The sequence below is a fragment of the Sapajus apella genome, unplaced genomic scaffold (genome assembly GCF_009761245.1).
Source record: "Sapajus apella isolate SASKATOON/1434 unplaced genomic scaffold, GSC_monkey_1.0 scaffold188, whole genome shotgun sequence".
NCBI classification, from domain to species: Eukaryota; Metazoa; Chordata; class Mammalia; order Primates; family Cebidae; genus Sapajus; species Sapajus apella.
In genome coordinates, this window is record NW_022437128.1 from 1,002,588 (window position 1) to 1,023,644 (window position 21,057).

The 21,057-nt window shown below is 54.3% G+C and overlaps 4 protein-coding genes and 1 long non-coding RNA gene across 18 annotated transcripts in view; 2 read left to right on the top strand and 3 right to left on the bottom strand.

Moving 5' to 3' along the window:
* The first annotated feature begins 1,434 nt into the window (after positions 1–1,434).
* On the top strand, positions 1,435–3,854 carry RNF5 (ring finger protein 5). 2 transcript variants are annotated; one of them, XM_032268986.1, is made up of 6 exons: positions 1,435–1,686; positions 2,614–2,632; positions 2,724–2,836; positions 2,950–3,004; positions 3,082–3,199; positions 3,302–3,854. In XM_032268986.1, exons 1-6 carry the CDS (start codon positions 1,547–1,549, stop codon positions 3,397–3,399), a joined length of 543 nt encoding a protein of 180 aa, XP_032124877.1. In that variant the 5' UTR covers positions 1,435–1,546; the 3' UTR covers positions 3,400–3,854. The 2 variants fall into 2 exon arrangements, with proteins under 2 accessions (XP_032124877.1, XP_032124878.1); XM_032268987.1 differs by lacking the exon at positions 2,614–2,632 and having other exon boundaries at positions 1,597–1,686.
* Positions 3,855–4,097: 243 nt separating this feature from the next.
* On the bottom strand, positions 4,098–7,536 carry AGER (advanced glycosylation end-product specific receptor). 3 transcript variants are annotated; one of them, XR_004265578.1, is made up of 11 exons: positions 7,268–7,536; positions 6,977–7,083; positions 6,654–6,846; positions 6,423–6,487; positions 6,213–6,300; positions 5,940–6,122; positions 5,638–5,797; positions 5,346–5,487; positions 4,733–4,759; positions 4,478–4,604; positions 4,098–4,366 (listed from the first exon to the last, which is right to left on the bottom strand). XR_004265578.1 is itself a non-coding variant. In XM_032268974.1 (11 exons), exons 1-11 carry the CDS (start codon positions 7,317–7,319, stop codon positions 4,270–4,272), a joined length of 1,212 nt encoding a protein of 403 aa, XP_032124865.1. In that variant the 5' UTR covers positions 7,320–7,536; the 3' UTR covers positions 4,098–4,269. The 3 variants fall into 3 exon arrangements, 2 of the variants coding, with proteins under 2 accessions (XP_032124865.1, XP_032124866.1); XM_032268974.1 differs by having other exon boundaries at positions 5,667–5,797; XM_032268975.1 differs by having other exon boundaries at positions 4,098–4,391; positions 5,667–5,797.
* Positions 7,537–7,825: 289 nt separating this feature from the next.
* PBX2 (PBX homeobox 2) lies at positions 7,826–13,299 on the bottom strand. Its single transcript, XM_032268972.1, has 9 exons — positions 12,792–13,299; positions 11,830–11,903; positions 11,369–11,616; positions 11,079–11,269; positions 10,761–10,896; positions 10,362–10,515; positions 9,909–9,997; positions 9,700–9,786; positions 7,826–9,568 (listed from the first exon to the last, which is right to left on the bottom strand). The coding sequence occupies exons 1-9, from the start codon at positions 13,010–13,012 to the stop codon at positions 9,476–9,478; spliced, it is 1,293 nt and encodes a 430-aa protein (XP_032124863.1). The 5' UTR covers positions 13,013–13,299; the 3' UTR covers positions 7,826–9,475.
* LOC116543448 overlaps positions 11,994–21,057 on the top strand; it is a 117,635-nt gene continuing 108,571 nt past the window's right edge. Inside the window, exon 1 of the long non-coding RNA XR_004265582.1 lies at positions 11,994–12,124. This is a non-coding gene — a long non-coding RNA (uncharacterized LOC116543448). The remainder of the gene's footprint in view (positions 12,125–21,057) is intronic.
* The window catches only part of NOTCH4 (notch receptor 4), a 32,191-nt gene continuing 25,001 nt past the window's right edge, over positions 13,868–21,057 (bottom strand). For 4 of the 11 annotated variants that reach the window (XM_032268961.1, XM_032268960.1, XM_032268966.1 and 1 more), the window contains 7 exons: positions 20,762–20,909; positions 20,162–20,259; positions 19,280–19,982; positions 15,574–15,632; positions 15,258–15,360; positions 14,819–15,018; positions 13,868–14,608 (listed from right to left, as the gene is read on the bottom strand). In XM_032268961.1, coding sequence (XP_032124852.1) covers positions 14,471–14,608; positions 14,819–15,018; positions 15,258–15,360; positions 15,574–15,632; positions 19,280–19,982; positions 20,162–20,259; positions 20,762–20,909 — 1,449 coding nt within the window. In that variant the 3' untranslated portion in view covers positions 13,868–14,470. Of the gene's footprint in view, positions 14,609–14,818; positions 15,019–15,251; positions 15,361–15,573; positions 15,633–15,991; positions 16,026–18,684; positions 19,983–20,161; positions 20,260–20,761; positions 20,910–21,057 lie in introns of those variants that run through there. The other 7 variants (XM_032268962.1, XM_032268971.1, XM_032268969.1 and 4 more) reach the window with 7 other exon arrangements.

Here is a 21,057-nt window from a genome sequence, read left to right on the forward strand (position 1 = left end):
TTTCCACCCCCTCTTCTCTTCCTCCACTCCCATTATCCCTTTAATAGGATCATTCCATCACTTCACTCTTCATTTCCACCTTTCCCTCTCAGTATTTTCCTTCCTAAACCTTGTTTTCACTTGCCCCAGTCCTTCTTTACGCAACTGCTAACTTCTCATCTTTCCTTACTCTTGAGTCACATGGGACCTTTTATCAAGGTCCCGCCTCTAGCCACACCTTTACCCTTCGTGAGTTACATGCCCTCGGGAAGAGGACTGGTAGTGGGAGGGCTGTTAGCTAGTTTTGCTCCTTAGGCCACAGTGAGGGTCAGTGATTATAGGAAAGGCCCAGACTCCCAGGGGTCCAGCCCTGGTAGACTCTATTTCTGCTGGGAAAATTATAAGGAGGAAGGGGCGGGTCTAAACCCCGCGGGTCTCCCTAAAAGGGGCGGACCTTGCCCCTTCTGCACCACTCACAAAGGGGGTGAGGCCAGAGCTTTTCTGCTCTTAAGGTTTAAAACAGAGTTGAAGTCAATCCTGTTTTACTCTGTGCCACATTAAGAAACGGGTGGATCTTTAGTTTGGTTTTGCTCTGTAAATCACCTAAAGTGGGGAGGGCTGAGTCGTCCAGCCGAATGCGTTGGGTTAACACCAGCGCCGCAGATCGATGTTCTCACTATCCAAACGTCGGGCTTATCCCAGTTCGGCTCCCTTCACAAAAAGGGAGTGGCAGACCCAAGCTCTGCTCTCTACGTCACCCAAGAAGGCTGAAGCCATTTTGAACCCTGCGACCCTAGCGTTTCCCTCTTTCCCTAGCTCTTCGCCGTCTTTCCCAATGCCGGCCAATCAGGGGCGAAGGAAAAGGTCCAATCAGCAGAAAGTCCACAGCTGAAGGACCCGGATGAAACGAGCCGAAGACTTTGAACTGCGAACCTCGCCAACTGTAGAGCGGTCACCATAGCGATAGATAGGGGTGAAGGGGTGGAACAACAGAAGGTTCAACCCTCACAAGACTGGCCCACCCCCGTCTCGCCGCGTGCTGCGCCGGCGCATTTTACTTAACCATCATTTTCCGTCAAGTTCTAGCCAATGAGTTGCTTTGGAGCCTTACGCTCCAAAGTCCAACAGGAATCCGGACATTCTCTAAAAGAGGAAACGAAGGAAAGAAAGGGGCTGATAGTGGGTGAGGCCTATAGGTAGTCCCAAGCAAACTGCTTCTGGCTTTGGTTATGACTGGCAACTACTCAGACGAATAAAGCCCTCCCTGGCCAGGCGACAAGTGTAGCGAGTTATTACCAATCCCTTGGCACTGCACATTGACTTCGACGGAATCAGCCAATAGCCACTGGGCGAAGGCAGGACCGCACTAACCTTTTCCCGCCCCCACCCTTTGGGCCAATCCTTTCTTTTGAATCTTTGTGACTGGCAGGCGCTCGTACCAATAGTCATTAGGGAACCTTGAAGCCTGCCCAACGATCGTGTGCAGGAGGTGGTTTCTGGTTTGTTGGGGCGTGTGTTTGTGTATTTGGGGGGACTGAAGGGTACGTGGGGCGAAACAAAACCGGCAATGGCAGCAGCGGAGGAGGAGGACGGGGGCCCCGAAGGGCCAAATCGCGAGCGGGGCGGGGCGGGCGCGACCTTCGAATGTAATATATGTTTGGAGACTGCCCGGGAAGCTGTGGTCAGTGTGTGTGGCCACCTGTACTGGTGAGAATCGACCGGGGGGGGGGCGGAGTGGAAGGCGGTGGACTTATTACTGGGGAGCCTAGGAGAGAGGAATCATACAGTCATACAGATAATCAGAGGGCAGGTCCCATAGGTGACGCCCGACAGGAGACAGACATACGACTTTGCTGGTATGTTGTGGGTGGGACGATAATGTCTGTACCGTCGAGATCTGTGGAAAGGAAGGTCTTAGGAACCAGGAGCCTGGGGCATGTGATGTGCTGAGAAGAGGAGGTGGAGCGGGGAGTGGCGGGACAGTGAGAGACCCGAGCCACCTTACCCCAGAGAACTGAGGGTTCTTAGGTGTGCAGGTGGAAACAGATGAGACGCAAAGGTTAGGGGAGGCACGTATCAATTGAGTTGGGGAGAACCAGGGAATATGAATCACATTCAGATGAGATCTGGGAGTGGGTTGGTATGACAAACCTGGGGACAAGGGCCCTGTGGTGGGGCAGAGTTGAGAGGTTAAAGGGTTGTAAAGATAGGGACATTATTTAGCTTGAAAATGAGGAAAAGGAGTAATGGGGGAATGTGCTAGTAAAGGAGTTTGGTTTGGAGTGATGGGGTTGGAGTTAAAAAAAGGAGACCTGGAAAGAGATGGCTGAAGGGAATTAGAAACTAACTTGAAAGGCAGAAAAGAGAGGGCACGAAAATTTGTGTGTGTTTGTTGGGGAGAGGAGAAAAGAGAGGTTGAGTATTGTTGAGGATGGACAGAGCTTTAGGTGTTGGAAGATCAGACCTGCAGGAAGGCCAAGTTGGCTGGCATGGTAGAGGTTGCAGAAAATCTGAAAAGCAACAGCAGGTAATGCCTGGGAAGAGGGGTGAGATCGGATTATGCAAAGTCTGGGATCTGTGTATCTCTTTTCTGTAGCTATTTTAACCTTTTTTTTTTTTTTTTCCCCCATGCAGTTGGCCGTGTCTTCATCAGGTGGGTACTCAGGATATGAAGAGGGACATGGGAAGGTCTGAGGAGCTGGAAGACCCTCTTGTGTATTGGAAACCACTTTTTTTCTCCCCAGTGGCTGGAGACACGGCCAGAGCGGCAAGAGTGTCCAGTGTGTAAAGCTGGGATCAGCAGAGAGAAGGTTGTCCCGCTTTATGGGCGAGGGAGCCAGAAGCCCCAGGATCCCAGGTGAGAGACTGGAGGTGTTGCTCAGGGAAGATTGAAGGTTTTTGCCCTTGGTAAACGGTGTGGAAGAGGAGAGGAGAAAATTCCCTGTTAATCTCCTCTCTCTTCTTCCTCAGATTAAAAACTCCACCCCGTCCCCAGGGCCAGAGACCAGCTCCAGAGAGCAGAGGGGTGAGTCTTCTTGTCCAGTTGTGTCTCTTCCTTGACAAATTTGCCTGCTTCCCCTCTGACTTTTTCTACCTCCCTAGGGATTCCAGCCATTTGGTGATACCGGGGGCTTCCACTTCTCATTTGGTGTTGGTGCTTTTCCCTTTGGCTTTTTCACCACTGTCTTCAATACCCATGAGCCTTTCCGCCGGGGTACAGGTAAGAGTCACACTCAGCTTCCATCAGGGAGCCCTGTCAGTCCCCTCAGGCCCCCTCCCAGCCTAGGAGCATGTGCTTCCACAGCTTTCCTCTCTCCCACAGGTGTGGATCTGGGACAGGGTCACCCGGCCTCCAGCTGGCAGGATTCCCTCTTCCTGTTTCTCGCCATCTTCTTCTTTTTTTGGCTGCTCAGTATTTGAGCTATAACTCCTTCCTGCCCACCTCCAGCCAGAGGAGAATCAGTATTGGGGGTTCCTGCTGACCCTTCCTTACTCCTGGATCCCCTTGACCCCTCTATTTCTGTTGGCTAAGGCCAGCCCTGGCCATTCTGCAGGACAGCTTAGGGACGTCTAGACATAGGATGGGAGAGTCTTCTGCTCAGAGGCTCACTCAGTAATATTGTAATCGTCTGCCCTGGGGGAGGAGGATGGACTGAGAGAATGTCTTTCTCCTCTTCTGAGTCTTTGCTTTCCCTGATTTCTTGATTTGATATTGAAAGGTGGGCAAGGCTCCTTCTGACTCTCCCCCACTCCCCGTCTTACTGATTTAATTTAATTTTTCACTCCCCAGAGTCTAACATGGATTCTGACTCTTAAGTGCTTCCTCTTCCTCACTACCTCCTTTAATACAAATTCAATAAAAAAGGTGAAATGTATTGATGGGATCTCTTCCCAAGTTCGCCCTCCCTCCCTCCCTCCCTCCCTCCCTCCCTCCCTCCCTCCCTTCCTCCCTCCTTTCCTCCTTCTCTCCCTCAACAGAAGCATCTCCTCCCCAGTTTGAGTAGATGTTTGGTGTAGTATGGGGAAATGTGGGGATAAGTCCCTTTCCTTCAGGGCCCTCAAGGGTGTAGGGGTGAGGTTGTCTCTCACACACACATACACAGACACAGACACACAAGGGCAAGATGTGTCAGGTGTTTATTCATCATTGTGGGGGGCTCTGGTTGTAGAAGAAAGTTTGGCAAGGTGGGGTTATACAGGAGAGAGAATACAGGAGACTTGGTCTGGGGCCAGAATGATTCCAGGGAAAAAGAAAAGGGAGCTGATGGATGGGATCTGTCAGTGGGCCCCTCAAGGCCCTCCAGTACCACTCTCGCCTGCTTCAGGTTCCTCCGACTGATTTAGCTCTGCATGCTCATCCTCTTCTTCCTGGTTTTCTGCGGCCTTCCTGAGGAGGAAGATTGGGGAGAATGCTGCACGTTGTCATTCCACCCTCCAGCCCCCCTTCGCTTGCTGCCTGGAAGCCCTAGGTCTGAAGGGTCTAGCTTTCTCCACTCACCTCTCCTCTCCTCGGTGTCTCCGCCTTTGCCACAAGATGACCCCAATGAGCAGGGCGGCTGTCACCAGGCCTCCTAGGATCCCCAGGACCAGGGCTAGAGTTCCCAGCCCTGATCCTCCCACAGAGCCTGTAGAGAGACAGGGAAAATTGAGAACACAGCCCTCACCACTCACCATTCCTTTCTTATTGACCATCCCCTCAGTCACATGTGTTGGGGGCTATCTTCTGCTTCCTTGACTTGATCGAACCTCTCACCTGCAGTCGGCCCCTCCTCGCCTGGTTCTGGAAGACAAAGTTAGATCCAGTTAGAGAGAGGGTTATTTAGTGGGAGCCCCAGTTGAGTCTTTCTCTTTCATGTTTTGTTTATTTTTGAGACGGAGGTTCACTCTTGTCGCCCAGGTTGGAGTGCAGTGGCACAATTTCAAGTCACTGCAAACTCTGCCTCCTAGGTTTAAGCGGTTCTTTTGCCTCAGCCTCCCGAGTAGCTGGGATTACAGGTGTCCACCAATATGCCCAGCTAATTTTTGTAGTTTTGGTAGAGACGAGGTTTCATCATGTTGGCCAGGCTGGTCTTGAACTCCTGACCTCAGGTGATCTGCCCACTTCGCCTCCCGAAATGCTAGGATTACAGGTGTGAGCCACTACACCTGGCCAAGTCTATCCCTTTCTTTAGTTCAGAGGAAAGAAGGAGAGGCTTGGCTGCTCTCTTGGAAGAATTTGGGTGCAGCAGGGGAGGCCTGAGTGTGGGTACACGGAGGGAGAAGTGGGGTGGCTCTTGGGGATAAGGCCAGAATGGGGCAGGAAATTAGAGCCTGTGCTGTCCCTCACCCTAGCCCCAGGGTCCCTAGAGCTTGGGGAGAGTTCTGACCGATGATGCTGATGCTGACAGCACGGCTTTCCTGGGACCCGTGGCTGGGATGTGTGGCCACACAGCTGTAGGTTCCCTGGTCCTGAGGCCCCATCTCGGGGAGGATCAGCACAGGGCTGGAGGGAAGGGACAAGGGCACACCCTGGTGGGGGAATGGGAGAGGAGACTATTTCAAAACTCTTATCTTTTTGTCTCCACGTCTTCAGATACCCTCTCATCCTCCTCAGCTCCTAGCCTGCCTTTCCCTTGTTAGCCCTCTTTCCTCCCTGTTGCTAGCTGTGGTTCACCCTACCTCCCAGCCCCTCTCTCCAGGTCACTCACGTCCTTCATCCATTGGATTTGAGGATAGGTCTGGGCAGGGACATCACAGGTCAGGGTTACGGTCCTGCCAGGAGCTACTGCACCACCTTCTGGCTCCACCACCAATTGGATCTCCTCTGGAGGCACAGGCTCTGGGAGTTAGAAGGGTTATGAGGTGGAGAGTTATACCTGTGAGTGATCCTGGTGACCATGGGCTTGACTCCCTCTTTCCCTGAGGGCCAGACTTCCAGAATGTGCTCATGTGAGCTTGGAGCCCTCCCCACCTCTGCTCACCCCAGACACGAGGCTGGATGGGGGCTGTGTGCAAGGCCCGGCGTCGGGGAAGGCCTGGGCTGAAGCTACAGGAGAAGGTGAGATGGGCAGCTCCTCCCCGGGCTGGGGTCACCATTAGCTCTGACTGCAGTGTGAAGAGCCCTGTCTCAGGGTGTTTCCTGGTCTGTTCCTTCACAGATACTCCTATGGTGGGAAGATACGACGAGTTATCCCAGGGTGGGTATAGGAGCGAGATCAGGGAGAAAGCAGCTTGAGGGGCACCTTAGGACTCACCCTTCTCATTAGGCACCAGGGGTTTCCCATCCAAGTGCCAGCTAAGAGTCCCTGCAGGGTAGCTTCCCTCTGACACACATGTCCCCACCTGGGGAAAGATTGGTGACCTCAGAGTCCTTTGAAAATGAGAGATGCCACACGCCCACACCCACACCCACTCCCCTCCTGTTCACAGGACCGGTTTCTACTTCTTCCGCTTTCTTCCGCTACCTTATTGGGAACACCAGCCGTAAGTTCAGAGGCAGGATCTATAATTTCTGGCTTCCCAGGAATCTCTGAAGGAGAAAAAATCCAATCAGAGGCTGTAACTGTAAAGGTTCTCAAACTGTGTGTGTGGGAATGGGGCCAGCGGAAGTCAGAGGCCCTTGTGGGCCAAGGCTGGGGTTGAAGGCTTTTTCTTAGATAAGTTGGGGGCCTTGGAGAAGGCCCTGGAATCCTTACGGTAGACACGGACTCGGTAGTTGGACTTGGTCTCCTTTCCATTCCTGTTCATTGCCCGGCACCGGAAAATCCCCTCATCCCGAATCCCAACAGCTGGAAGGAAGAGGGAGCCATTGGGAAGGACACGAGCCACACTATCCCAGGGGCCTCCCTGGGGAGACAGGACCTTCCAAGCTTCTGTCCGGCCTGTGTTCTGGAAGCAGAGAAGAGGGGCCTAAACAGTGCAAGGCCTTCAGGAAAGGACTGTGAGGCAGGGCGACGGGGATGCAAATCATTGCTGGTTTCCCTGGAAGTTGGGAGGCTGCAGCAGGAGCCCTGCTTACCAGTTTCCATTCCAGCTGCTGGGGTGGTTTCTTGGGGGCCCCCTTACACTTCAGCACCAGTGGCTCACCGATCCGGGCTGTGACGTTTTGAGCACCTACTACTGCTCCTGGGAGACAGCACCATGGTAGAGGGGCAGGAAGGGAGATAAGGGCTAATGAACTTTGGACAAGGTGGGTGAGGGACCTTGAAAAGCAGTTCCTCAGGTTCTGGGAAAAGTTCTAGGGCAATTGGGGCATGGAGTTAAAGTGCTTTCTGCAGGGAGGGTCAGTGGGATGGGGGGAGTGGCTCACCCCACAGACTGAGGACCAGCACCCAGGCTCCAACTGCTGCTCCTGCTGCCATCCTGCTTCTTTCCAGGCTCCTGGCTCTGTCTGCCCCTCTGCCTGCTGTGGCCACCGCCCTAGGTGGGGCCTACACCCTCTCTCCAGCCCCCATCTTTCAGTCTTGTCACAGGGAATGCTAGGAATTCATGCCTTTGGGACAAGAGTCCTTCAGGTACTCCAGAAATAATTATCACCCCACCCCTGGGCACTACCAGCCTCTGGGCACAGCCACTTTCCTGGGGGATGGGAAGTGTACCCTCTAGGCTCTCATTCCCTCAGAGCCCCCCATCATATTTATTCCATCAGTCCCTCAGGGCCGCCTGGTGACGCACTGAAGCCCCATCTTGGCTGGGCAAGGTTGCATCAATAGGGTTCAGGCCTGGCTGTTGTTTGCAAGGGTGCAATGGGGCCTGCATAGTGAAGGCAAGGCTGGGGGATGGGGAGAAACCTGTTTGGAGCTTTATGAAGGAAAGTCATTTTTTTTCTGGGGTTTCTCATTTTTTTGAAAAAAAATTCTCAACTAAACCCAGGGAAAAAAGAAATTTCTTTATTTAAAACTGCATTTTGTTTTTTTCTGTGAAACTACACAAGTTTACAAGTGAGGAGAGAACTGCCCCCGGCCCATGCCTCCCACCCCCCACCCATCACACTTCCAACCTGTCCCCAGTCCTGCCCGGATCTTTAATAGGAGGGGTGCCCCACTCTTGACAGTCTTGTAAAATCCTGAGAATGTCTGAGGGGATCAGATGGTAGGGTTCAGGGCTGAGGATGAGACAGTGTTGATTTTACTTTCCCCCACACCTGGCTTTCTGCAACCTCCTCCCTCTCCCTACCCCTTGATTTTGGTGTGACAAAAAGATACCTCATTTCTGGGGAAATTGAGGAAGATACATACACAAGCACCCAAACCATATTTAACATATTTGGCAATAACTCCCTTTCCATTCTTCCCCTTCCAATCTTCAAATAGTCGTTTTTTTAAAAATTAAAGACATGTCACTCACAGGGGAAGATTGCATCTTCAATTTCCTCAAAATTATTGAGTCCAGCCCCGCCCAAGGGTTGTGGGAAGAAGCGGGATGGGAGGCCACCAGGCAAGTCCTTTACTGCCTCCACACCAAATGTGGCAGAAACCTGCCTGTGTGAGCAAAAAACACCTAAGTGATTTTAGGGGGCAAAGCTTGGTGCCCTGTAAAATTTACTTCCTGATGGACAGGCCGGGAGCCAGGGGGCCTCTTGACCAGTTCTGTTTGTCCCCCTTTCTCTTACCAGGACCCCTTTGGCTATCACCCCTAATATGGGAAAGCAAGATATAAAAAAAGACAATAAATCAACATATTTATAAAAAAAAAAAAAAAAAAAAAAACTACTTCCCCAAACTAAATTAAAAATTAAGAACCACCACCACCACCACCATCAACAAAAAACAACAGCAACAACAACAACAAAAAAAACCAGATGGATCCCAGGGTTTCTTTTTCTTTCTTTTAAAAAAAAAAGTTCAACCCCAAAGCCCAGTCAATAATTCCCTAAAGTAGCAGAAACTCCCTCCGAGGTAGATATCTGAGTCAGACACTCTCGTCCACCGAGCGATTCTATTGGTTTAAGATGAGCTGCGTATGAGGTAAGTAAGCCGTCTGGAGGGGTGGGGGTGGGGATACACGGGGGCGTGGCCCATGTCCTCTGTCCAGAAGTCATGTCCCCATTTTTGGCATCTCTGGTTGGGCAGGGCTGGCGTCTCCACGGATTCCAGAGTATATAAGTGGGGTGGGGAAGGGAAAGTGGGGGAGCCCAGAGAGAAACAGAATAGTTGCAAGTGGGAGTATGTGTGTGGCTGAGGTGTGGGGGAAGAGAGAGAGAGAGAGGAGAAAAAGGGGTCTGAGAAATAGGTTTCTGGGTATGTGTGTGTTTCTGTGTAGTAAAGAAAGGGGGAGAGGTAAAAGATGGAAAAAAAGGGGAGACAGACCCCACACTCCCCTTAGGGGTCCCATTCTTCCTGCCATGTAATTAGCACCCCCAGCACAGAGTCTAGTTAGGGAGGGGATGACCCCATTGGCCCTCCTCTGTCTTGTGCTTGTTCTGTATTTGGGGTTTGTCCTCTGGATGCCTGCGTCCTCTTCAAGAGTCGCCTTGTGAGAGCCCCCACCCCTATGACCCTGAGGGGCATGATCAAGATCAGTTGGAGGTGTCAGAGTGAACACTCCCTGGTCCCTCTGTTGCAGATGTCACTGAAGAGGGGGTCACAGCCTCCTGCCAGCTGCCATTTGCCTGGAAGAAGGGAGAGACGGAGTATAGAAAACAGACAAGGCCTTGGGGAACCCTGTGTGGGCATACTACTAGGGAAAATGCCCCTCTGTCCTGCGAGAACTGGACAGAGAGGGGCTTCAGGATCCACTCACCCTCATTTCCCGAGGGCTGTACATCTGGCCTCCCCCGAGGTTATCCCCATAGCCCCCCGGCCCCATCGAGTGTCGGAGTGATTCCACCTGCAGGGAGCAGAGAAAGGTATGACAGTGAAGAGACGCCTCAGAGGATAGAGGTCTTATATCCAAAAGTAGGGAAAATGGAATTGGGGAAAGTCCTACTCAAGAGGAGATGGGCGTCTGACCTGGGAAGCAGAATAGGAATCTCCGTTGAGCCCAGGCATCCCCAGAAACATGTCTCCAGATCCTGAGAGATTGAAAGAGCCGCCAGAGCCTTGGGAGAACAAAGAGGGAAGAGTGTAACAGAGCCGGTGATGGTAGAAAGGGGATGACCCACAACTCTCAGTTACCAGAAAGCCCTCATACTAGCCCTGTGGGGACATGCTACTATACTCCAGTTATCCACAAAGCAACATTCCAACACACAGAAAGAGCAGGCTGTTCCTTGGCCTCCCGGGGGAAGAAAAGCAGAACAAACTTCACAGAGTGGCCTCTGCCCCCCGACATCTCCAGCCTGTCTCAGCTTGGTCCCTCTCACCCAAAAGGCCCCCTCTCAGCTATCATCTTGCCTAGACAGGAAGTGGGAACAAACACAGGAAATGTGCATAGCAGTCAGCCAGGGTAACAGTGGGATCCACCTGCAGAGGAAGGGGGTGTCGGGGAGCTGGTACGGCTGTGGCCCCCCTGAGTAACTGACACGGCGGTCTTGACAGCATAGATGTTTGCTTCCTCTTGGAACTTTCCGATGTTTTTCTTATATCGAATCCTCTTGTTGCCAAACCAGTTGGAGACCTGTGGGGCAGAAAGGAGGGTCAGGTAGAAACCTTTGCCTCTGAAGTCCTTTACTGGGTAAGATGTGAGTGAGAGCATTTTTTTTTCTTCCTGGTCTCACTATGTTGTTGCCCAGGCTGGTCTCCAACTCAAGTGATCCTCCCACTTCAGCCTCCCTACTAGCTGCGATTACAGGAACACACCACTGCACCTGGCTGAGATGAGTGCATTTTGCCTGAAAACTCCTCCCCAAGTCCCCATAATACCTGAGAGACAGTGATGCCACACTTCTTGGCAAGCTCCTCCTTGGCCTCCTCACTGGGATATGGGTTACTCAGGTGTGAGTAGAAATACTCATTTAGGACCTCAGTGGCCTGTTTGCTGAAGTTACGGCGCTTTCGTCTACAGAGGAGGGAGAAGAGCTGTGAGGAGGACATTGGCGTCCTGGCAGTGCTGCTGCATGGCATGACCCCAGAGTCACCATTGTCATGGAGTACCATGTTGTGCAGCATGGCAGCTCAGGGTCTTGGAGAGGAATGGGAAGGAGACCAGTGCTGGGTGCCAGCCTGGGTCCCTGCACTCACCTAGCATCCAGGAAACGGGAACGCAGGATCATCACAGCCTCGCAGGTGCTCTGCTTGAGCTGCATCTGGATGGCGCTGAACTTTCGATGGATGATGCTCACCATGCGTTCCATCTCTTTAGGGGCCACGGGCCTGGTGCGGCTCTGCTCCCTCAGCAGGTTCATGACATGGGTCGTGAACTCATTACATGCCTGTAGTGGTGGCCCGTGGGCTGGTGAGTAGGTGCCCCTTGGGCATGGGATCCCCTGCAAGAGCCCTTCCCTCCACCCACCCTAGCCTGCTCTCCTCACCTGCTCATACTTCTCCAGCTCCGAGTGGTATATGTGACGGATCTGGGCAAGTTTGCTGCGATAGTCCGAGTGTTCGATGGAGTTGTCAGGGGATACGCCACCCCCAGAGGCTGCAGCGGCTGCAGCTGCTGCTGCTGAGCCACCCCCTTTCTCGGGCCCAGCCACACCCTCTGCCAGAAGCATGTTGTCCAAGCGCATCAGCTGTGGGTCCACCGGCTCCTCCTCCTGGGAGCTTCGAATGCTGAGGCCTAGCATGCAGGCAGTGGACTTAGGGACCCAGGGACCCCACACTCAGTGCTTAGTCCTCCTGGTGCCTCCTGGAGAGCCAAGTTCCCAGGCTTTGGCTCCTTCCCAGTCCCCCTGACTCCTCACTTTCCTCAGGGTCCCAAGTTGCCACACTCTAGCCCTATAGTGAACAGGGTTCTGTCCCCAGAGTTGAGCAATCGGGGGGACCCACATACCGGTTTTCTCCTTGATTTCACACAGGACGCTAAAGAGAGCAGGCTTCATTCGGTGGCAGTTTAGGGCGTGTTTCCTTGGGAGGAGTGGGAGTGGGGAAAGAGAAAAGTTGAGGAGCCAGAGAAACAGAGCAGGGGGCCTGAGAACAAGCAGGGAGGAGGGTCAGTCTGTGGAGGAAGCGGATTGGGGGTGGAATGGCTTTGGGGAGGGGAGTTCTTGGGAAAAGATCAGCTCCCAGAGCGGGGGAGGCTGCTCGGCTTCAGGGAGGCACAGGGAAGATGCAGCCGCAGGCTAAAGGTACCACTGGTAGGCTGGGGGCTTTGGGAGATGGTTAGAAAGGTAGGCGGAAATTTGTGGGAGTAAATGGGGAAAGGAAGGTGACCTGGTAGGTTTCAGAGGTAGAGAGACAGGCTGGGGTTGAGAAGAGTCAGAGTTTGAGGTGGCAGAGTGGGGCTGGGGCTGCCGAGCTGACTGGGGAGATCCTGTGTGTGAAGGGGTCCTGGGGCTGAGCAGGTGGGGGGCTTTGATGCACCTAGTGTCTGGCTGAGCCGTAGAGAGGAGCTTTAGGGGCTCTGGAGAGGGGTGTGGAGGTCTCTACATCTGGAGAGAATGAAGGGGCTGGGTGGAGAGTTAGGGGAGAAGATAACATAGCCCAAGAACAGTTTCTTAGTCTGGGAGCCAGAGGGGGCTCCGGAGATGGGGCTGTTCCAGGGGAGTCTGGGGGTCAGCAAAAGGTTAGGAGGGGGAGCGGGGCCACCTGGGGTTCCCTCTGTGAAGGTTTCAGGGCCTGGGGGTGAAGGGAGGTTTGAGAGGGATCACTTTTCTAGGGGCTCCCAGGAGTAAAGAGAGAAGAGAGCTGTTGGATCCTGAAGAGGGCCCTGGAGTTGGGGGGCTCCCAGAAGATTCAGAGCATGTGAACGGGGTTTGCTGGGTCTGTGTGGGGTCCCGGGGTGGGGGCACTCACTTGGCCTGGGCCTCGTCCAGGCTCTGGTCGGTGATGGTCATTATCTGCTGCAGAATGTCCCCGATGTCTTGCTTCCCTCGGCCTCCCGGGACCCCCCCGCTACCCCCACCGGGGTCTCCGCCACCGGGAGGCTCGCCAGGGCCCCCAGGCTCCCCACCCACCAATCCCAGGCCCCCCCGGCCCCCACCTGGAGGGGGTGGCCCCAGTAGCCTCTCGTCCATAGCTGGGGGGGGGCCTTGAGGCCCCCTCCCTGCTCTGTCCCAACCCCCGCCTGGTTACTCCCCCCCAAACTCGCTGGGGCCTCTGCTCCCTCCGCCCCAACCCCCGCCCGTCTGCCCCCGGCTCCCGGCTCCCCCGGGGGTTCACCCCGGCACTGAAGGGAGACCTGGGGTACCGGCTGGGCCCCCCACAGGAGACCCCGGCCCCCGGCGGCGGAGAAAATGGAGCCGGAGAGAGAGAGAGGAGGCCCAAGCGGGGGTGTGTGTGAGAGAGAGGGAGGAGGGAGGAGGGAGAAGGGGGGGGAGCGAGGGAGGGAGGCTGGGGGAGGGGAGCCGGGGAGGAAGAGGAGGGGAGAAGAGAGGAGGAACAGGGAGGAGCTGGGGGCGGAGAGAGAGAGACAGAAACAGAGGAACTGAGACCGAGTGGAGGAGGGGAGAGGGAAGAGGGGACGAGGGGAGGAGACGGGCCATGTGAAAAACATGGGAAGGCCCCCTGGCTGGACTTCGCCGCCTAGGAGTGGGGGCGTGGTGGCGGCTGGGGTGGGGTCTGCCACCAGGGTTCTGAATCAGGGATCTAGGTGATGTGGACTCAGGCCGCTGGAATGCCTGGGTTCACAGACAGCTCAGTTCAGATTTCTTGTTCTAATGATTCCCCTCCCTGTTCTACTTAATTAAAACCAGGAGAGGGGGGCTGGGGGAGATAATTAGGGAGGTCTCCAGCCGCTGCTTAATGAGCCAGTAATTAACCAGCCAGGGAGGGGAGCTGGCCTCTGGCCAGACTGGGGAGAGAGGCGGCCTCTGGCCTCACCTTTCTACCCTTCACCCTGCCCGGGCCCCCCAGACACCAGTCTTCAGTCTAGAGGGGAATTACATTTATTCACGCAATCAAAACATCAGACAGACTCAGAGCAGCAGTGGGGAGGGAGGGTGGGCAGGGCTAAAGGTCCATTCACAGCCTGTAAACCCCTCAGTCTCAGGGATGGGGGCTGCTGGTGGTGGGACTAGGAGAACAGTCTTAATAGGCTTCATCTCTCAGGTGCCCATCTACCTTCCATTCTTACTAGGGGGGAGGATGAAGCTGTCTCTCAGGTTATAACCTCTTAGGTGGAGGCCTGAGCCCTCAGACCTTGCCTAGTAGCTTGACAAATAGGTGGTGTCCCCACAAGTCAGGGAAGACTCCCAGCCACTCCTTGAGATGGGTGCCTGGGATTCCCGCTTCCTGTCTCAAGCCCCCAAGGACTTGGGGAGGGAGTTAAATCACCATTTCACCTTGCCTGTTCCCAGAGTTTGAGGACTTTCACCCAGTCCAGTTCCCAGGGAAGGTAATGTGGGCGATGAATATTGAGATTTGTGCTGGGTCTTTCAGCCTGTGGTACCCCTGCCACGTAAGAGTTAAGGGCATGCAATGGTCTGCCCAGCTTTGAGCCCAGGGGTGAGGAAGGGCTGGTTGGGACTCAAGTCTCAGCAAGTGTGTGTTGGGGGCTGGGACCTTTGTTCCTCCATTCGACCCCCACCCTGAACTCTCAGCAGCAACTCCAGGAGCTCCTGCCCCCCTGGGGGGAGGGGAGGCTCTGACCGCTGGGCTTCCATCCGTTGGCACTGGAGGAGTGGAGGGAGAAGGGAGAGCTTTGGTGAGGGTCTGAGGGGAGGAAACCCTTGGGAACCCGGGTTGACATAGGGAGGCATATAGGAAATTTCCCGTGAAGGTGATGTGGCAGGTGCCTAGGGAGAAGCAGAAGTAGAGCCCAAAAGACAACAGGGGCCAAGAGACCAGGAGGCCTGGGTTTGCCTCCTGGGGGGATGCCTTACCTGGTGACTGAGGATGGTGCTGTAGAGCTGTTCTCTGTCCTCAATAGGACGGGGTGGGGCAGAGGCTAGGATTGGGGGGTTTTGGGGGGCGTGGAAGGTGGCCCTCTGCTCCTCTAGGCGGCGGGACTGGGCTTCAGCTACCAGGTCCAGAAGGAGCTCAGTCTGCAGGGAGAGCAGGGAGGCCGAGCGGGGTCCCAGGGCTGGGGAGAGGCGGGTGGAGGGCTCAGAGACCCAGAGAGGTTGGCAGACAGGAGCCGTGGGGGAGTGTGGATAGGGTGACATGATTAGGGACTTTGGATCAGAGGAGAGGGGGTGCAATGGGGAATCCCAGAGGGAGTCCAGAGGAGGTCGGGAGAGGGCCCACAACGGAGTGGACCTTGGTAATAGGGTCAGGATGTGGGCACCAGGGTCGGGGCTCTCTCTGGGTAGGTGGGGGTACCTGTGTTATGGGTCCGTGGAGGAGGAGGGGATGGAGGAGCAGATCGCCAAGGCCGAGTGGTGGAATTTGGAGGGGGCCAGCCTTGCTCATCCTGAGGGGGTTCCTGATGCCAAAATATGTCCATTCTAGTCAAGCAGTGGTGGTTGAAGCAGGTGGAGTGGACAGGGGGCTAGGCCAGTGGCCCGTTTCCTTTCTGTGTGTCTCTGTTCCTGCCTCAGTTTGCCCAAGCCTTTCAAGGCCCCTACATCTCTGCCCCAGGTCCTCTCACCTCCCTTCTTTCCCAGTGTTAGCCCTCCCCACCCTGTGCCCAGCTCACCTGTTCACCATCCTCTTCTTCCTGTGGTCTCTCAGCCTCCATTCCCTGGAGGGGAGAAACTGGTGGGGGAGGGGTGGCTGGGATTTGGGCGAAGGGCTGGAACCTTGAGTTCCTGAGTGGAGTGGGGGCTGGAAGGGGTGGGGGTGAGCTGGGGGCTGGATGCCTGGGTACTGAGCAGGAAGCTGGGTTCCTGGTCAGCCCCCCAACGGGCCCCGCCCATCCCTGTCAACTTCCTCCATTCTCTTTTCCCACCCAAACAGCTTGTTCAGTCTCTCTCGCCCCAGGGGAGCACAAAGACTGGGAAAAACTCTTCCAGCTGCAGGAGTGGAGGGGGCTCATGGTGGGGAAGACTCCTGGCCATCTCATCTCCAGATCCTCAGTAGCCCCCTAATCCCTGGCTCTGCTCCCTCCACCCTACCTCCTCTTCTGTTCTTTCTGTCAACACAGGAACTAGCTACACAGGAAGTGGTTTCACTCCTCAGAATCCCCCTCCCCCCAACCAGGTCCCTTCCCTCCCTAAGATAGACCCTGGTATCGGATTTGGCCCTCCTGGTCTTTTTTCTTACTTACTGGGACTGGGAGGGGCATGGTTGCAGTGGGAAGTAGAGGATTCAGACCCAGGGATGTGGAGGTCTCAAATATGTACATATAACCCGAGCACTGGGTCCAACACATAGTAAGTATCCAATATATATGTATTGAATCATCATCCCTGACCTCTAGTTGTTTGCAGTCTATTCAGGAGACGGCTGGGCGAAGTGGCTCACGCCTATAATCCTAGCACTTTGGGAGGCTGAGACGGGTGGGCAGGCGGGCGGATTGCCCAAGCTCGGGAGTTTGAGACCAGCTTGGGCAACACAGTGAAACCCTGTTTGTACTAAAATAAAAAAATTAGCTGGGCATGGCAGCCTGTGCCTGTAATCCCAGCTACTCGGGAGGTTGAGGCAGGAGAATTGCTTGAACCTGGGAGGCAGAGGTTACAGTGGCGAGATCGCGCCACTGCACTCTAGCCTGTGTGACAGAGCAAGACTCCATCTCAAAAAAAAAAAAATAAATAAAAATAAAATACAGTCTATTCAGGAGACAAGATGTGCACCAAATGTGAGAGTACAGGGCAGGGTTCATTTTGGAAACTTGGGAGTTTAGTGCAGACAAGGGGCAGGGGAAGGCTTTATGTTGGTCACAGATAAGAGCTATAGATACGGAAAAACCAGAGGCTGAGGTGGGAAGATTGCTAGAGCCTAGGAAGTTGTGGCTGCAGTAAGCTGTTTGTGTCACTGCACTATAGCCTGGGCAACAGACAAGACCCTGTTTCAGAAAAAGAAAGAAATGAAATGGAAAAGGGAGAGGACCACTTCTCTGGCTTGGTCATTGATCAATGCTAATCAGACTGGTTGGCATCAAGGAGGGTGCAGGACAGACAACCATTTGGCATGTCTAAATGGAAACCTGTCATGTTAGGAAGTTTATAGCTGACTGATTTAGAACATGAACTGTGATGAAGAGATATTGGCTGGGTGTGGTGGCTCACGCCTGTAATCCTAGCACTTTGGGAGGCCTAGGTGGGTGGATCACCTGAGGTCAGGAGTTCAAAACCAACCTGGCCATAATGGTGAAACCCCCATCTTTTTTTTAAAAAAAAAAAAGAGAGATCCTGCCACTTACTCCCTTGCAATCTTAGGCAGATCTCTGTACCTCAATTTCTGCAAGAGTGAAATAGGGTTTTAATAGCACCTACTTCATAGAAGAATTGATGCATAGTGTTTGTTTTTTGGTTTTGTGTTTTTGAGATGGAGTCTCGCTCGTAGCCCAGTCTGGAGTGCAGTGGTGCGATCTCGGCTCACCTCAGCCTCCGCTTTCTGGGCTCTGGTTCAAGCAATTCTCCTGCCTCAGCCTCCCGAGTAGCTGGGATTACAGGCGTGCATCACCATGCCCAGCTAATTTTTGTATTTTTAGTAGAGACTCGGTTTCACCATGTTGGCCAGGCTGGTCTTGAACTCCTGACCTCGTGATCTGCTCGCCTTGACTTCCCAAAGTGCTGGGACTACAGGCATGAGCCACTGTGCCTGGCCGATGCATAGTGAATACTCAATAAATTGTAGATATTTTTTGGTTTCAAAATGCCTCTTGACTCCATGTTTCAAACCTATCAACATATTCCTGCAAGGTGGACAAAGTTTCTTTTTTCGTTGAGATTCAGTCTTGCACGGTGACCCATCCTGTAGTGCAGTAGTGTGATCTTGGCTCACTGCAATCTCCACCTCCTGGGTTCAAGCAGTTCTCTTGCCTCAGCCTCCCAAGTAGCTGGGACTACAGGCGTGTGCCACCACACCCAGCTAATTTTTTTGTATTTTTAGTAGAGATGGGTTTCACCATGTTGGCCAGGATGGTCTTGATCTCCTGACCTCATGATCTGCCCCCCTCAGCCTCCCAAAGTGCTGGGATTACAGGTGTGAGCCACCACACCAGGCCGACAAAGATTTTTTAAGACACACTCTTGAGGCCTTAGGAATCTCCCTAAGTGGCCATAAATAAAAGCCCTAGGATGAGGGAGAAAGTGTGTTCATCATCTAGTGTAGCAGTCTGCTACTTTTTTGGAACCAGGGAAGAGTTTTATGGTAGACAATTATGCCATGGTCTGTGGGGATGGGGGACTGGTTTCAGATGGAACTGTTCCACCTCAGATCATTAGGCATTAGATTCTCATAAGAAGTGAGAAAGGTAGATTCCTCTATGTGCAGTTCACAATAGGGTTCGAGCTCCTATGAGAATCTGCTGCTTATGCTGATCTGACAGGAGGTGGCACTCAGGGGGTAATGCTCGCTCACCTGCTGTGTGGCCCAGTTCCCAAGAGGCCATGGACCAGTACCAGTCTGCGGCTCAGGGGTTGGGGACCCCCGGCCTAGCATGTGTGTAGGTTCTCCCTTAGCTACTAGACTCTTGCTTTCAGGTAATATCTTAAATTTTCATAGGGCCCCTAAATATTCTTGCTTTTAAACTATATTTACAGCCTTCATCCAATCCAAATGTTGAGCCTAACGCACAAAATGCTGACACTATGTAGTCACTCCCATCTTTTTTCCCATTCTCCCCAACTCCTCCAAAAAAAGGTAACACTTCAAACTGGCTTTATTATGGGTGACAGATTTAGGGTTCTTAAATAGCGATTGCAGTGGCTAGAAGCGCTTCATCCCTGCAGTGGAGTTTCTTTGTTGTGTGGGGAGGGAATGCAAGGAGTCATAAGCTGGGCTGGCCCTTGGCCACTTTTCAGCATCTACAGTGCCTGGCACATAGTAGGTGCACAATAAATATAAGCCATTTGTGGGCAGTGGGGACAATGGATGATAGAGGCTCCCTTTGGAACCATATGTAGGAAAGAACATCTTACATCTTATCTGCCTCCAGTTTTTGGTTCCAGTTTAGGAGTATTTCCCCTCCATTCTGCCCTCCTGTGGCCTCATTTTCTGGAGGAGGACTGGGCCTGCCTCATCCTAGCATATTAAAGCCTCTTTCCAGAGCTGCAGCTTCTCCACGTGGAAGATGCCTGCTCTGGTGGGGGCATAAATTCATTTTAGGAGAGAAACTAAACTCACAACCCTTCATTTTTTGGGGCTTCATCTTAAAACCAGGAGGGCCTTCCAGCCTGCCTTTTAATGGGTAACCATTTTTGGAATTCTTCCCTACGATGTACTCTTCTATTTTTTACCCTCTCCTCCTGGGTTTATGGGCATTTCCTGGTGGGCTGGGGGACCGCAGTCAACTTGAGGGGATCCCCGCTCCGGGGACGGAGTGAGGCAAGGAGGCGGGATCGGAATGTTGGAGGCGGAACCGCAAGGTCTCAGGGCCACCCAATCACAGGGCCAGTCATCCGCTGAGACCCTGCCTCCGCGCCCGGCAGCCACTCCGAATCTTCCTCGCATTATCGCTGGGTTGGGCCGAGGCCCGCGCATGCCTGCAGAAAACCTACGGCCGCGAGGGGGCGGGCCTCCTCCTGCTCCTCCTCCTGAGAGGCTCCGGCAATGAGAATAGGCCCCGCCTCCCCGCGCAGCCAAGTCCACGGACCAAGTCCGAGCCTGCAGACAAGCTCCTCCCCGACGCTGGCCCCCTCCCGCAGACAGCGTCCGGCAGCGCGGCAGAGCCCCGCCCCCATGCGGGGGCACGCTTCCTGACGCCGTTCGTGCGCGCGGGGAGGGCCCGGCCTCGCGGGCCGGCGTGGCTTTGTGTCGCGCCTCTAGTGGCCCCGCCCCTTCCAGCAACGTCAGCAGATCCCAGTGGTTACGTTGGCGAGCGACGTCCGCGGGCGTTAATGCAGCCTGGTCTCTCAGCTCTCGGGCTGCCCCCAGCCCTAGCAGGAGCTGGGCTACTTCCACTGCTCCTTCGCGTGCCGCCAGAAACAGCGGCGTCTGCTCCTGCACAGGAGGAAAGAGCCAGGGGCGAGATCAGGAAAGGCCGGGCCCACAGGACTGGGCCTTTCTGCCTTCACCTACGGGACCACTGGCACCTTTCCCTTCAGGCTTTGTGTGGTTACTGCACTTTGCATCTCTCCTGCTCCCGACCGTTTTGTGGGAAGCCCGCTGTCCCATCTAACCCTGCTGTCCTGGGCGTCTTTATCGGCTCCGGCCTGGAGAAGCGAGCGGGCGGCTCGGGCGTTGTTCACGGCAGCAGCCCAGTGCAGTGCGGTTTTCCCTAGGGGACAACGTGGGAGGATGTTACCGCGGTTGGGGGCCAGACGCCACGGTTCCGGTTTCCCACGGGTTCTGGCCTTGGGGGAAGGGCTATTTGGGCCGGCTGGTCCCTCAAAGGGGGGAAGCGTTGCCCTGGGGACCGTCGGCCTGCAGGAAGTGGTGCCTTAGTGACGTCACCAGCGCGCGGGCGGGACAATGGGGCATTGTTCTGGGGTTGGTGAGACCGGGAGACCAACTGCCCCCACGAGATTCCGCCCCCTTCCCACAGACACTCACTCCCATGCCAGTTCCCTAGTAAGCTGGAGCAGAGGGCGAGTGTGTTGTAGAGAGTGGGAGATGGGGGGGAAACCCTGGCGGCCGGTACTAACACCGCTTCGCAGATTGACCACCATAACAGCAGGATGAGAGGGAATGCCCCTCCGCTGCACCTATATTTTGCACGCCATCTCACACCCTATCTGCTCAACTTCTTTATAGCACAAATCACCCCTTCCTCTACATACCCCATTTATCTCTGGCCCCCACGTCTGCTTGGGCTGCAATGAGTTCTTCAACTAGGTCTTCCACCGCCAGTCTGGCAGCCAGCATCAAGGGTGTGGTCCCGTCCTCTGTGCGAGCGTCCACTGCAGTTTGTCTGCTACGGAGCAGAAGCTGGGGAGACAGAGGGCCAGTGACCCCTGGGGTGCCCTGGACTGCCAACTCAAGTTCCTTTCAACTCCATTCGCAATCCATATTCAGCCGTCCTCCGCTGTTTCACTTTTAGGTTCCCAATCACACCAATTTCCTCTTTGTCAAACCC